Source organism: Arthrobotrys flagrans (assembly GCF_004000055.1).
Source record: "Arthrobotrys flagrans strain CBS H-5679 chromosome Unknown unitig_0, whole genome shotgun sequence".
Taxonomy (NCBI): Eukaryota; Fungi; Ascomycota; class Orbiliomycetes; order Orbiliales; family Orbiliaceae; genus Arthrobotrys; species Arthrobotrys flagrans.
Window position 1 is genome coordinate 8,065,550 of NW_027137550.1, and position 15,466 is coordinate 8,081,015.

At 46.6% G+C, this 15,466-nt stretch overlaps 3 protein-coding genes and 1 further gene across 3 annotated transcripts; 3 read left to right on the top strand and 1 right to left on the bottom strand.

Moving 5' to 3' along the window:
• Window positions 1-406: 406 nt before the first annotated feature.
• Window positions 407-1,750, top strand: DFL_005355.
• Window positions 1,751-1,803: 53 nt separating this feature from the next.
• DFL_005356 (uncharacterized protein) lies at window positions 1,804-10,245 on the top strand (the record flags this gene model as incomplete). The annotated part of the gene is made up of 6 exons (XM_067634605.1): window positions 1,804-2,052; window positions 2,121-3,558; window positions 3,616-5,094; window positions 5,153-5,495; window positions 5,576-8,007; window positions 8,066-10,245. The coding sequence occupies 6 exons, from the start codon at window positions 1,804-1,806 to the stop codon at window positions 10,243-10,245; spliced, it is 8,121 nt and encodes a 2,706-aa protein (XP_067492657.1).
• A 1,356-nt stretch (window positions 10,246-11,601) lies between these two features.
• DFL_005357 (uncharacterized protein) lies at window positions 11,602-12,188 on the top strand (the record flags this gene model as incomplete). The annotated part of the gene is made up of 2 exons (XM_067634606.1): window positions 11,602-11,674; window positions 11,734-12,188. 2 exons carry the CDS (start codon window positions 11,602-11,604, stop codon window positions 12,186-12,188), a joined length of 528 nt encoding a protein of 175 aa, XP_067492658.1.
• Window positions 12,189-12,307: 119 nt separating this feature from the next.
• DFL_005358 (uncharacterized protein) lies at window positions 12,308-13,258 on the bottom strand (the record flags this gene model as incomplete). The annotated part of the gene is made up of 2 exons (XM_067634607.1): window positions 12,308-12,951; window positions 13,234-13,258. The coding sequence occupies 2 exons, from the start codon at window positions 13,256-13,258 to the stop codon at window positions 12,308-12,310; spliced, it is 669 nt and encodes a 222-aa protein (XP_067492659.1).
• Between the last annotated feature and the right edge of the window lie 2,208 nt (window positions 13,259-15,466).

Here is a 15,466-nt window from a genome sequence, read left to right on the forward strand (position 1 = left end):
CCCCGGTTAAATGTCTTCCCGTTCACCCATTGGTTGAGATCAAGCTTAGAATGCTGTGAAACCTGACGTCGTGAGCTCACCGAATCTCAGGGCACCTGAATAGGTCCGAGATTCGGCCCAACTAGCCAATCCATCAACGCCGCAATAAACCCACAACGCATAAATTCTCCGACCATATTTCGTCCCATTTCTCCATTACTGTCATCTGTATATAATATCTTTGCTTCAGTAGGATGCTCGAGTCGAATGTAATCGTAATAGTATCCAGAGAAACATCAAGAAATCATTCCATTCGAAAATTTGGTGGTGAAGGGGTGAAGATAAAGAAATCCGTTAGTCGTCCTATCAAAAATGCAACAAAGCGTTTTGCTTTTTCTTTGATGTCAATGTAATAACGCGCCTGAACATGTGGATACCCGACCGAATCGAAAAGACCTCGACAACTGCTACAGGGGTGTTAAACCTCGTCATCTACTTCCTAGAGAAGCAGTGGGTGTTTCTTTTATGTATCGGTGTTCGTGAATTCATGAATTCGAGATTCGGTGGAGGCAGCCGACTGGAAACCGCCGGTTGTAACCTATAAGGTACGTTGTATCAGGCATGCCTAGTTTTCAGGCCATATATAAAAGACCCCACGCGCCACGTTATAAAGCGAGGCTCGACTAACGATCCAATAGACGATTATGATGGAAATTGCTTCTAGATGCTTGCGAATGCAGTGCTAGCTGCAGGTTCTGAGATCGGACGATATATTTAAACTACCCCAGGATCGAATCTTGCAATCCGGCTGGCGTTTCTAGCTACTGGCTAAAGAACCTGGATGCATCGATGAGAGCTTTCGAGTACACTAACTTAGCTAGCTGATAGAGCAACACCAATATAACGTCAGTATAAGATCGAGACCTAGTTGATAGACATCTAGGGAGCGCGATATTCCAAACCAGATTCCAGGAAGACTCGACTAACGTTGGAACTAGCAACGGCCGATTCAGCCCTTCATACGGGTAGCTAAAGGGTATGCATCATAGTTCATGAAGTACTTTCATCCAGTACCTGCATAGTCGACAGTCTAGGATATCTATAGTAAGTTCATGAAGTCAGCTTTGCGAACCACCATTCCGAGATACCGTTCGCATCGCGCATACCTACTTTCGATAGCGAGGGAACGAAGCCAATACCGTCATCGATTCTGTCTGCATCTCTGTTTCTCAGTTATGCTTGAGGGAAAGTTCACGCTCAGCAATATTAACGTGTGGGTTGGTCACCTGAGAGCGGGCAGCAAATATTGAACTATAGTTTCCCTCTGTGTCGACATCTCCCTCTATAAAAGCAACTCGCTCCCACCTTCTAAAGTTTTTCTCTTTTCTCTCCCCCCACTATCAACCTCCCCAAACTTGAAATCAACCTTTTCATCAACTAACCAACATCACATCTTTTCATCACCATCACCTCGCGACTACAGCATCACCACTAATTACATCAGCTACATCACAATGTAAGTATCTAGCTCCATTCATCAATCACTCTTTTATACCCCTCCTCCTGCTGCTGTTTCGTTGCACCTGCTTCTGGTATTCACAACTGTTCCCGTTGTTTATCCTGGATGTCCAAGCTAACATTGTAACGTAACACTAAGCTGTCAGTCGAGCTCGAGCCAGCTCTTTCGTACCATGTGAGCAAACCCAGCTTACAGCAAAGGTGATATTTGTGCTAACAAAAGTTTGAGCTTAGATACTCTCGTGTCACGTAGCAGCCACTACTGGCACTTCATTACTCCTTTTGACACGTCTGCAACTCCACACCATGGCTCCTTCTACCTCCAGAAGACCGGGGTGGCAGAGGGGCGGCAGAGGCCGTCGAAACACTCCATCCGGCCGAGGTGACGATGTCCCTTCCGAGTCCCTCGTCCAAGTTGAACTTCAGACTTCTCCCGTCCCCGATGACTCGGATAGGAGGACTCCTCCCCCCATTCTCGACTTCTCCCGAATCTCAACCTTGGCATCTTCAACAGGAGTACTCTTGAAAGTTGCCAAGCTCTTGTTCAACGTTTCTGTGATGGCGAAGCTAAGGTCACCAACCCAGAAGTTGCAAGAAACTTCCTTTGTGCTGTCATTCGACAGTGTGGGCAGGGAAATGCTCTCGAGACATGTGTCTCTACCATCGGAAACTCGATACATGGTATCTTTGCTATCGTCGAAGCCTTGAATCACCATGAAAACCTCAAGGACTTTCGCTTCCTTAAATCATTTGCCGGCCAGCTTTTCCTCTTCTTAACATATCAAGCAGGTACCAACGCTCCTGGTGCCGACGTAAACTCCTTTGATGATCACATTCGTCGGATTATTGGTCATATCGTCGAGGACAATGGTCTTATGTTTGAGTATCTCTTCAAGGCAGCGACATGTGGCAAGCTCGATTCAGACACGATGGAAGGGCTTGCTCGCCTTCTAATTTGCTACTTGAGCTTTGCCCCTAAGGTCCCTGAACATATTCAGGACATCATCACTAATGCTAAAATTCTTGAAGTACTGATGAGAGCTCCACACGATGGGGTTCAACGCATCGGTGCCACCTTCAAGTATTGGTATGACTGCAACCACTACCGTCTAAAGGCTAATAGTACTAGAAAACACGTTCCCGGCGGGCGACACGACAATGACTTTAGGGACTATAGAAAGATTAGGATCATTCCCACAGCAAACGAGCTCGTCTGTCGTGTTCCTGCATATCTTCCAAGATCCACCATCTCCATTAAATATCAAGGGAACTCTCGCGTCGGCCTCCATCTCGACACTCAATTCCGTCTCCTTCGCGAAGAAATGCTAAACGAAATTCGGGCCGATTACTATGACTGCATTGATGGCAAAAGGATTGGCACCAAGCCCAACAATATGTCAGAAAGATCGAAGCTCGTTCTCAAAAATCTTCAATGGAACGATTGGGATTTTCACTCAGGAAAGAAGATTCGCAAATTTGGAATCCGTCTTCTCCTTCCCGATGGGTTCAGCAAGTATCTCAACTTTGGCGGCAAATCTTACGACAAACTACTTGCTGATGACCAAAACTTTCCATTCAAGAACAATCAACTGGCTGCGTTGATTATCGAGAATGAGGTTGCCGGTTTCGGAAAGTTGGCGCGAGATATCGAGTGTCTCAGAGAGACACCTCCGGCAATAGCGCTCACTTTAGATGACGATCATACCATCCGGGAGGTCATCAAGAAGATTTGGGAAACTGTCATCGATCGGGATGAAGGGGAACCGGATATCAAGCTGGTTTGTGTCGATAGCCCGGTTTACGCCCACGAGCCGATCTTAAAACGACTTCAGACTATGAGAACGATACCACTAGCGCAAGAGCTCTTACACTATGAAAAGGGCAAAGAGGTCGGGAAAACTTCATTCTATCCTAGTGAATTGATCCCCAAAATCAATCCCGAGACTCCCTTGAAGGATCATGTCAGAGCAGGCACCGCTTCGATGACGATGGATCAGGCACAGTGCGTAGCAATCAAGCGTGCTTTACAGAACAAGGTTTCTTTGATCCAAGGTCCTCCTGGTATGTACCTACCTTTTCAATACTCTTCTGAGAACACGCTAATTCTTTTCAATACAGGCACTGGTAAGACGATGGTCGGAAACGTCATTGCCAAATTCCTTTATCTCTACACCAAAGAGAGCATAGTTGTCATAACCCAGCAAAACCACATTTGCGACGAATTTCTTGAGAACCTGCTGGAAATGGGTGTGGGGATGGAACACGTCGTCCGTCTCGGTAGTCAATACAGCAATGCTACACGTTCGGTTACCGTCAATGAACTTTCGGACGAATCGTATCTTTTCAACTCGGTGAAAAGAGCTATGGACAGCATCCGAGTTCATATTGACGCTGCTTGGAATCTGGTAGACCTAGCTATGCAGGAACTCTTCGTTAAACCAATGACTTGGGATCATATTCGCGAAATCGCCATTCGATACAACGAGGCAAATCTCAAAGAACCAGAAGATCGTTTTGGTTATATGTCGGCCTTTACTGTTCCCCAAGACTGGATGGACGTCATTCGAGAAACGGATCCGCAATACTTGGTTCTTACTAACGAAGAACTATTCCAACTTTGGGCGGAAAATGCAGGATGCCCCACCGGTATGGAGAGCTATTTGACCGAGGACGGCCGGGAGCTTTGGGAGATGCTACCGGATGACCGTGGCATTCTTCTAGGATGGTTCAGAGAAGCTACTTTGAGGGATCAAATTGAGGGTCTTATAAACGCAGTTACAAATTTCAACCATCAAATCGACGAGTTCAACAGATGGAAGGATACCCGTCTGCGCTATCTTTTCAAAGAGAAACGAGTCATCGCTGGCACCACCAATGGTGCTGCAAAATATCTTCCCATCATCGCTGACGCCGCTCCGAAGATCCTCATTGTTGAGGAAGCTGCTCAGATTCTTGAGTCTCACGTTCTCGCCGCTCTCCACGATAAGGTAGAGCAGGTCATCATGATTGGTGACCAGCAGCAACTTCGCCCACGTTGTGAAACTTGGGAGTTTCAGCATGATTCTGAGAGAGGTTACGACTTTGATATTTCGCTCTTCGAGAGACTTGTCAAATCAGGTTTCCCATGTGATGTTCTCGAAACCCAACATCGAGCTCGCCCAGAGATCTCCAAAATTATTAAAACTTTAGCTTACCCTAACCTGAAGGATCATAAATCAGTACACCGCCTCGACCCCGTCCGTGGTTTACAACGCAGCGTCACATGGATGTTGCATCAATATCCGGAATCTTCCGCAGACAACCTCATCACATGCAATACCAAGATGGCTAAGAAGTCAAGCAAAATCAACGAGTTCGAGGCCGACATGGTGGTCTCGATCGTTCGTTATCTTGGACTACAAGGTTACGCCAGTGATCACATCGTGGTACTTTCACCATATCTCGCACAAGTCGGTCTCATCACGAAGAAGATGAGGGAGCGTGGAGAATGCGATGTTCTTTTGTCTCAGGGAGACTATCATGAGCTTGTCAGGGCAGGGATGATGGATGCTGGGGACCTAAAGGGTGTCGATAAGTACATTGAGGTCAGCACTGTTGGTAAGTAACATACCTGCTCCCTTCTATATAGACAAGGAACCAAGCTAACATGGCACAGACCAATTCCAAGGAAGTGATCGGGATATCGTGATTGTATCCATGGTTCGATGCAATCCTGAGCAGAAAGCTAGTTTCATTCGTGCTCCGGAGCGTGCGAACGTTCTCCTTAGCAGGGCCAGAAAGGCCTTAATCATTCTCGGGGATCTGTACAGCGTTACAGATAATGGGGTTCCCGGTGCTCACTCGGTTTGGAGAGATGTTTTCAAGTACTTCAAATCAGAGGGCCACATTCTTCCTGGGATCCCAATCGTTTGCCAGAATCATCCTGGCCAGAAGCACATTTGCAAGACCCCCGAGGAATTGGACTTCTGTGCACCTGAAGGGAGGTGCAGACTCCCTTGGTAAGTCTCCAATCAGAATAAAGTGGATTGTTCCATCTCCTTCCAGAAGTCTTAATTCTGACGATAATTTCCTTTGATAGTGAGTCTCCCTTGCCTTGCGGGAAGCACACCTGCACCTTCTTCTGCCACGGCGGCCCAGATCACAGCCGTATGGAGTGCACAGTCATGGAGAAGAGGACGTGTTCCAAAGGCCACGAATGGGAGGATTTCTGCTGGACCAAGAGCCCAAAACAATGCGAGAAGTGTAGCATGATTGATGCTCACTTCAAGTCGATGCAGGACGATGAGGAGGCACGAAAGGCTGAGCAATTCAAAGCCTCATTAGAGGCAGAGATGAAGTCCTTGCAGCAGGCCGAAGAGGCCAAAAAGAAAATGGAGGCCGAAAGGCAAGACAGGCTCGACTTTGTGAGGGAGCAGCGGTTGATCGCCGAGGGAAAGATCGAACCCATGCCGAGGCGAAAGCCTCAGATCAAGCCGTTCGGTGAAGCAGCTGAACTCCTGGCCGAGAAAGAGCGGGCGGAAAGGAGGGCCAAGGAGCTGGCGGAGCTTGATCGCCGCATCTTGGAGGCAGAGAAGGCCTCCCCCTCCCCACGAAAGGCATCACCAGTGAAACAGGGTCGCCAGCCACTTAGTGTAGCCGACCTCGGGCAGAAGTACAACGGCAAGGAGAATGCCCCTGAGTACTCTTGCGAGTCCTCAATTCCTGCCAGGTTTCGCGTTCCTGGCATCCCAGTGTCCAACCATCCGGTCACGTTGGTCAGCTCCGGAGTTTTAGACAAGGGCAGCGACTCTGAGATTATGTTCGAAGTTAACATACAGGCTCCGAAACCCCGCCGACGCAAGCGGCCAGGCGTTAAATCCAGTGGTAACTCTTCTTTGGCGCAGACTCCTGATCTAGTCAAGTCTGATCAGGCTATTCCATCCTCGCCACCCGTCGTCACTCCACTACCTGCTTCTACCCCACCCATCAACAAAGGACGAGTTGTCGTTGAAAAGGTATCAGATATGGAGATCCTACAAGCTGGTAATTCTGTCGCCGACGAATCGGCTCTGGTGGAAGAACCACCAACTCTCATCAGAAAAGTTCCGCGGACCGGGGATATTTCTACCATTACTGTCGACAATGACGTCCTGGCAGTCGATTCTAACATGAACGAAATCCCGGAGGCCAACGAGGTCCTCCAATCACCAAGCACACTTACAGATAGAGTTAACTCTCCCAAGTCCGCCCAGCCGATCGTATCTCCAAAGGCTCCCAAGGCTCCCGAGGCTGTCCCCATCTCGACACCACAAGATTCGAGCTTTGTCAAATCCCCACGACCTTCTAAGGCTGGTTCTCTCCCCAGTTCTGTAAAGAAGCCTCCCTTGGTTCCATTAACTCCTTTCAACGGCCCATTCCCGTCAGCCAGTCGCGATGGATGGAAGCGTCACAAAGTCGTCACAAAGGATAGCAATGTGGCACTTGATCAAATCATGGATATGATTGGCATGGAGCATGTCAAAGAGCAAGTCCTGGCTATTAAAGCCAAGGTCGATACCGTTCACCGTCAAGGTGTTAACTTGCGTGGTGAAAGATTTCATATTGCGCTTCTTGGAAATCCTGGAACCGGGAAGACAACATTCGCAGGGTTGTATGCTAAGTTCCTCAGAAGCGAGGGTGTTCTTGAAGGCCTGTCCTACGTTGAAACCACAGGTGCCCGATTAGCCCATGATGGCATTAACGGTCTTCAGGACATCTTCTCTCGATTACTCGATGCAAAGGGTGGTACTCTATTTATCGATGAGGCCTACCAACTCGTCACATCCGGCGCATTCGAAGGAAGGCAAGTACTTGACTTTCTACTCTCCGAAATAGAGAAGCACCTCGGCAAGATCATTGTCATTATCTCTGGCTACAACAAAGAGATGGAAAAATTCTTTGAGCACAATCCTGGTTTGCACTCAAGAATTCCTTATCGCGTCCAGTTTGAGGATTTCACCAATGAAGAGCTTCTTTATATCCTTCAGGACACAATCAAGGGCAAGTTTAGCGACAGAATGAAGATCAACGACGGGTATAATGGCCTGTACATGAGAATTATAGCCAAAAGACTTGGAAGAATGAGGGGTATGCCTGGATGTGGCAATGCAAGAGGGGTCCAGAACGCAGTGGCCAGGATTTTGGAACGACAAGCCGCACGGGTCACTAAAGAACGAAAGCAAGGATTCGACGCGGATGATTTCCTGTTGACAAAGGAAGATGTTATCGGGCCTGCCCCATCCAAAGCAGCCATGGAAAGCGATGCTTGGAAGGAGCTTCATCAACTGATCGGTCTTAACGCGGTCAAACAGAGCGTCATGGTTCTTCTCAAGAGAATGGAGAACAACTACCAGCGTGAGCTCGCAGAGGAAAAACCTATTGATGTCTCCTTGAACCGTGTTTTCTTAGGAAGTCCCGGAACTGGAAAAACGAGCGTTGCGAAGATCTATGGCAAGATTCTTGCGCAGTTGGGCCTTTTAAGTAGCGGAGAAGGTATGAATTCTTTCCTACACGTAATTATGAATATGGCTAACCATTATTCTAAATACAGTGATCATGAAAACCCCATCTGACTTCTTGGGTCGTGCTTTGGGTGAATCCGAGGCAAACACAAAGGCGATTCTTAATGCTTCTCGTGGAAAGGTTCTCATCATTGACGAAGCCTACATGTTCAATCCTAAGCTCAATGGTGCAGACGATCCCTACAAATCTGCTGTCATTGATACTATTGTCAGCGAGGTTCAGAACGTTCCAGGAGATGACCAATGCGTTCTGCTACTTGGTTACAAAGATGATCTCGAGAAGATGTTCAATGCGGTCAACCCCGGGCTCAGTCGTCGATTCCCACTTTCTGATGGCTTCGTTTTCGAGGATTTCACTGATATCGAGCTCTCTAATATTTTGGACCTCAAACTACGCCTTGCGGAGATTCATGCTTCCCCGGAGTCTCGCGAAGTTGCCATTCGAAAGATCAGCCAAAGACGTCAAAAGATTAATTTCGGAAACGCCGGTGAAGTTGAGAATTTGCTAAGTGTCGCCAAAGAACGAATGCTCAAACGACAAGTCGACGGTGGAGCTTCAACCGCTGAGCTGCTCCCAACTGACTTTGATCCAGATCACGACCGTAGAACTCGTGCTGATACGGGTCTTGCGGACCTCTTTAAGGATCTCATCGGAGTCGAAGACATTGTACGCCGCTTCGAAGATTATCAGATGTCGTCTATGGTTATGCGAGGACGTGGAGTCGATCCTAAAGAGCATATTCCCTTGTTATTCATCTTCAAAGGTCCTTCAGGTACCGGAAAAACTACTACGGCTAGAAAGATGGGTCGGATTTTCTACGACATGGGATTCCTTGCCTCTAGCGAAGTTGTCGAATGTTCAGCCTCAGATCTCATCGCCGAATACGTCGGACAAACTGCCCATCGAACGCGCAAAATGCTTGAGCAAGGTCTCGGAAAAGTTTTGTTCATCGACGAAGCGTACAGCCTTCATCACAACCAATACGGTGTCGAAGCGTCAAACGAGCTCGTGGATGCAGTAACTAAGCCAAAGTACATGGGTAACCTAGTAATCATCCTCGCTGGTTACAACGACGGTATAGACAAACTTTTAGCGGTCAACGTGGGCCTGGCTAGTAGGTTTTCTGAGGTCATTGAATTTCCGGGCGTCAACTATAATACGGCAATCGAAATTGTAAAGACCGAAGTTAAGAAGGCCAAAGCTGACTTTCCAAGCCTCAACGACAAAGACAGCGACCAGTACGCCGAACTTCTTGGGTTGTTCAAAGAGATTTCCGAGACTAGAAGGTGGGGACACGCTCGTGATGCTCAAAATCTAGCCAAGGGGATGACTAGCAAGGCATATCGGGGTGTCAAGAGCTTTAATGATCCGATTATCGTCACTCACGAAATTGCCGTCAGCGTCTTAGTCGACATGTTGAAGCAACGAAAGGGGGGAGCCTTCGTTATGCCGGTTTTCAAGCTGCCACTTCCAAAGGTTCAATACGCAGAACCCGTTGAAGCCCCTCAAGTCAAAGTCAACATCGAAATTGAGAAGGCTACAGAGGTTGAAAAGGCCGCCGAGATCGAAAAGCCAGTTCCTGCAGAGACGGTAGTCAAGACCGTTACTAAAACCGAGCCAATTATCGACGAGGCTGTTACATCCGAGCCAACTGCCGTAGCTGTCGTTGCTAAGAAGGGACAAAAGCGCAATAGCCCTAAGAAGACTAACGGCAAAGCAAAGGCCCCATCTGTCTCTGAAGACCCTAACGGCCGAAAATCAGGCGCTACAGCTGAAAACTGGGAAGCCCTTTCTCAATCTCAAGCAACCGAAGAGGCCCGACTTGCAGAACAAAAGAAAAGACAATCGGAACTTCGTCGAGCCCTCGAAACTGCCAAACGCGAGCATATGGAGGCAGGTAGAAACCACACCGTCATAAAGGCCCAGTACCACTGGAAAAGGTCACCAGTCTTCAACAAAAGAATCGAAACTGCGATATTGAAGGAGGTACAGGCCAAAGATGCGATTGATCGGATCGAAAAGGAGATGGAAGAGATCCTTCAACATGAAAAGCTCAGAGAAGCACGAGAGCAAATCAACATGACTAAGTTGGATCGAATGGGTCTGTGCCCGAAGAAGTATCATTGGATCAAGATGAAGGATGGGTATAGATGCGCCGGGGGTGAACATTCTATTACCAATGACGAACTCAATGCTTATTCGCTTTAAAAGAACGGAATGCAATGCGTTTATGCTTTTTCCGTTGCTCTTTGCTTTTTTGCTATGCGTGCATGTTCTGTTTTCTTTACAAAAACAATCTGTTTTTTCTCTGTTTTAGCATGGGGTTATGGGATTATTTCTGTTTTTTTATGTTTTCCATGTTCATGTTTATTAGAGATATGATCAAGAAATGTGGAAGGTGGAGGATAACGATAGTGGTGTAAGCCATCAACCGTTGAGGGAAAGGACTAAACACGTATACAGGTCCTTTCCTTCGGCATCTGATAGGTTTGGGGGGTAGATAGGGGAAGTGGAATGGAACTTAGTCAAAAAAATAAATCCCTCCTGCAATCGTAAGATCGTAGAATGTGACATCGTACGTTAACATGTTGTAGACGTCGCTTTTTTTTTTTTTTTTTTGCTGACAGATGAGCAGATGCACGATGGCATTGCACGGCCATTAGGTAGATACTTAAGCACTGCTAAGACGAATTTATATATATTTATAATATCTCCGTAGCTCCTTCTTAACTTCACGCAGTTGTATACTTTTGACATGTAGGCTTAACATAGCCAATTAATTTTGTAAATCATTACATTATGATTTTATATAAGAAGTCGTGCACAGTCATTACACCACAATAATTAGGTATAATCAATCACGTTAGCTACGTAGATACCTACATAAGCATCTTAGTAAGTACTCAGCTACCTCCTTGTAGATAGTACTATACTTGGGCCAACAAGTTGAACCCCCCTGAACGCCATTGAAATTTAGTATACTGAAGCACCCGGCTTTCGAATAGATTTATTACTGATTTCTCGGCATACATATGCCGGTCCATCGCTAGTTAATCTGAATATCATCTATATCATGTATATCTAACAAGTCTTTCACTAGCCGTACATGTTGCAACGCATACCTTGTTTACGATACTTACGAATCGAAGCGCTACTTGAGTTTATTAATTATATAGAAACATCACTTCAATAGCCCTCTATCAATTTCACGCTGTGGAACTTATAACGAGGCTTGCTGGAGGCACTCAAGGTGTGTATCCTATGCAAAACTATCTGTCTCGAATGCAATCAACATGCCATCAATCCTTCTTTATAAGAAGCCCGCGCGTTGTTGTGTGGTATTCTGGATACGACCGCTGGCTTAGCCTACGAGGGCGTGACAGTTCTCTTCCGATCTGTCAGTCCGGTCACATGTACATCCAACGTGCCCTTAACTTCATGGAATATAGTAGATATCTAGTGCGAAGTTAATATAAAGGAACTACGTAGCTAGGTCAACTAACCAGCAACTCTAATATCTTCCGGAATCAAAATATCTTCAACTTCAATATAAATCCCGTCAACATGCCTTGTCTATACGCCGCCATCCCATATTACTCAAAGTACCTCGGCGTCGCCACTTCCGGCATCCTCACCGGTAAGTTATATTTAAAAAAAAACCAATATAAAATACATATCTAACAAAACCACCCCTAGGAATCCTCCTAACCCACTCAACAACCCTAATCCCCCTCCTCCTCGCCAGCCCCTCCCACACCACCATCCTCCGCCAATTCCACACTCTCCAATCCTCCAAAAAGGCCATAACCCATCTGTCCCTCTCCTCCTCCCTCCTATTCTTTACAGCCTCATACATCCGAGTTACAAAATCGTGGCCAGCGACGATTAGATGTTGGATTGCGGGTTTGTTAGCGATAAGTGTTATTCCGTATAGTTGGGTGGTTATGAGAAGGACGGAAAGGAAGTTGGAGGGGTTTTATGGAGAGGAAGTTGTGGGGAAGGAGGTGGAGGGGATGAAGGAGAAGGAGGGGGAGGTGGTGGTGAGAGGGGAGGTTAGGGGATTAGTTGATTGGTGGGGGGTTGTGAATTTGGGGAGGGTGGTTGGAGCCGGGGCGGCTTTCTTGGTAGGGGTGTTTGGGTTGAGGCGGTGAGGGGTGGTGATGTTTTTATCCAGTACCGTATAATAGGGTTAATAGGGGTGTGGATATAGGATATATTACTGTATAAATGTCGATATTACATCTAATTCGTCTTCTTCGTATCCTCGACTTTAGTATAAACCCTCGTATACCCCTCCAACCAACCTAAAACCCGACAAACCACACAATTCCGCCATAAACACTCCAGCCATCCACCAGTTCTCGACGGGCGCTCCAAAAAAGCTAAAATGCGCTTGCATCACCGCCGCAAATAATATTACTCCCAGATATCCGTATGTCAAATCCTTCTTCATCACTCCGGAGTTTTTATTAGAAGTGGAACCAACGTTCGGTTGTCCTATTCGTTGTTCATACTCCTCAGGCGGGTAAACAGTCCTGGCATGGAATGACACCGCAAACACAAAGATCCCTAGGTCTGACGTAAACGTTCCCCACGGATAATCCAGCAATGGAACACTCGCGTCGCGTTTCCAGATCGGCTTCGTATATTCCCCTCTTACAGATTCATCACGGGAAATTACAATATCCAATGGAAGGTGTGGTAGCGTTGCTAGAAGTAACGCAGCCAGCGAGATCAATGGTAGACGGTATAAGGCCGTTATTGTTATTGCGAAAATCAGGGCAATTAAGAGCTGCCCGAAGGTACTGCGGGTGTAGGGGTAGGAGGAATGGTATGGGAGACAGTCTGTGGGGGAGGAGGTTAGGGTGTAGCCGAAAAGGGTGGCGGTTGAGGGGGTGTGGGCGGATTCAAGGCCTGGATATATTTGTTAATTTTCTTCTTCTGGGGTATGATGAGGATGTGAGAATAGGGAATGGAGAACGGACTGGCAATGTTTAGAGCGAAAAATAGGAAGTCTAAAAGGGCGCCGGCGAAGGCTAGTGCCCATAGTGGAGTTGAGGGGACAAATCGAGTGAGGAGGAGGGCTATATGTAACAACGTGATGGTTTGTTTATAATATACTGGCTAAAGATACAATTCTCAGACGCAATGAAGGCTGTTCAATAATACAGTAAAGTGAGGGAAATAAATACTTACAAGGCGCGAAATGTGCTACCCACATTATATTATTGATTTGGCCCGAAGCCTTCGAAACTGCGTTGTAGATGTTGTATATCGAGAATCGGACTTCAGGAGAATAATTCGCAAATCCCCAGCCCAAGGGAGGTCAACCAGAATATAAACCATTCCTTTCATAAGCAGCCTCAGAGCTCCAGCGCTATGAGTTTTCTATCAATCCCCAAAACGTATTAAAGTGGGTACCTTAACTAGGCCAATGTAGTAGCCGTAGGCGGGTTTCAGTGGCGGGAGATATTGACATCACCGCACGGTGTCGCATGCCCACATGCCCGTCTTGGGAGTCTGTGATTGGATGAAGTGGTAGTCAAGCTTTTTCGAAGCCCGGCTCGCTGGGCATTTCTTCTTCACAACCTCGCGCGAGAATGGAAGGGTGGTTCGGGATGATCCGGTTACACATTTATAAATTTCTCTTCTAGGATTTTTCTTGGAGGGTCATACAGTTATCATGTAAAGGCAAACGAAGTTTTTACACCCGTTCGCTCAACGATTCTTCCCGTTCGTCTACCAAATCCACAACGCGAAAAATACAACAAAGTGCCTCGAAACCCCTGGTTTCATTAAAAATGCTATATCGCTGACTTCATAACTATTATTAAAACCCAATCCAAATAATTCAACTAGCAACCCCAATACCCATCCCCCTCGTCTCTCCAGACAATTCATACGTCTCTTCCCTCCAAGCATAAGTAGGTATACTAGATAACTCTACCCGGCCCTCAAGCATAACCCCCTCACTCCTCCTCTTCTTCACCCCCCAAATCCTTCTTCCCTCAACTACCCCTCCCCACCTCCATAATCCGCAGATAACTCCACCCTATTCCACTCCGCCATACCACACTCCTCCTCCTCCACAAAAACAATGTCACAAGGTAAAGTAATAATAACGCAATGGCCCCAGCAATACAAGCTCCAACTATCACACCTACACTTGGAGAATTATCCTACTGTGATAACGGAGTAGTAGGTATCGGATACATTGGGCCGGGTGGGGATTTAGCTATCCTCTCGATATTCTCAATATCGTTTCCGGATTGTCCGCCGAGGGGGGTTATCGATCCTGAGATGGGGTTTGGGTTTGAAACTGCTATCGCTGTTATGTTTTCTTTGGGGTTGAGGACTATGTATGCCGACCTTTATTTACTTGAAATTTTAGATATTTGTATCTCACGCTCCACCGAGCTATGAATAGATATGTAAGTATGCACATACCTCCAAAACGGCGCCAAGTACATAAGAAACCTCATGCCCCTCCACCCTATACCGTCCAACATTCGGCTGTATTACCAGCACACACCTCCTATGCAGTGAGTTCCTTCCAGTCGAAACTTCAGTAGGAGTCATTAAATGGTTAAATGGAACGTTAATTACCAGCCATTCAAAAGTAAATTCTATACCCCATGATGGATTGAATTTTGTATCACAGGGGACGGTGTATACCGGAAATGACTTTTTGGAGGAGGGGAAGGTCATAGGTTGCGACTGGGAAGGTGGAGATTATGTTTTGTTGGAAAAGCCAGAGGAAACTAAAACCATTAACAATATTAATATTCGCAAGATAAGCATTTTATATTCAAGTAATAAGTACATACCTAGTATCGACAGTCAAATACGCCAACCCCAAAACTCTCATTCCTACCCGTAGCAACCATAACCCCCGGCACCCCCACCATCCCCACCGTCGCCCCGCCTCTTAAAACCTTCAACTTTCCCAAATATTTCCCTTTATCAACACCCCCAACAACTATTTCTCCAGTAGACCCATCGGGATTTGAAATATGATATAAACTAACGTATTTTCCATATATATATATTGAAAGTTGTCAGGGTGGTGGTGGTCCAGTAGCCTGATGCCTTTGTGGCGTTAGTTTTTTGGATGGAGGGGGTTTATGGTGGGTTATACCGTGCAGTTTGAAACATATTCCAACCGGAATACATCATCTTGACTAACATTTGCCGGCGGGTGTCCATCACATAGTACCTTCGCATAAGTCTTCCAATCCATCGTAAAATCCCAATTCCAAATCAACGATATCAAAAAACTACACGATCGAATAGAGAGAAAACTAACAATACCCACTGCCCCCCCCCAACCCGTCCTATTATTACAGACCATGTAACCTGCTGAAACGTCACCGCTAGCTCAATACGCTGCCTATCTAAATATCCCACCGCCATGCATTTAGCATCCTAT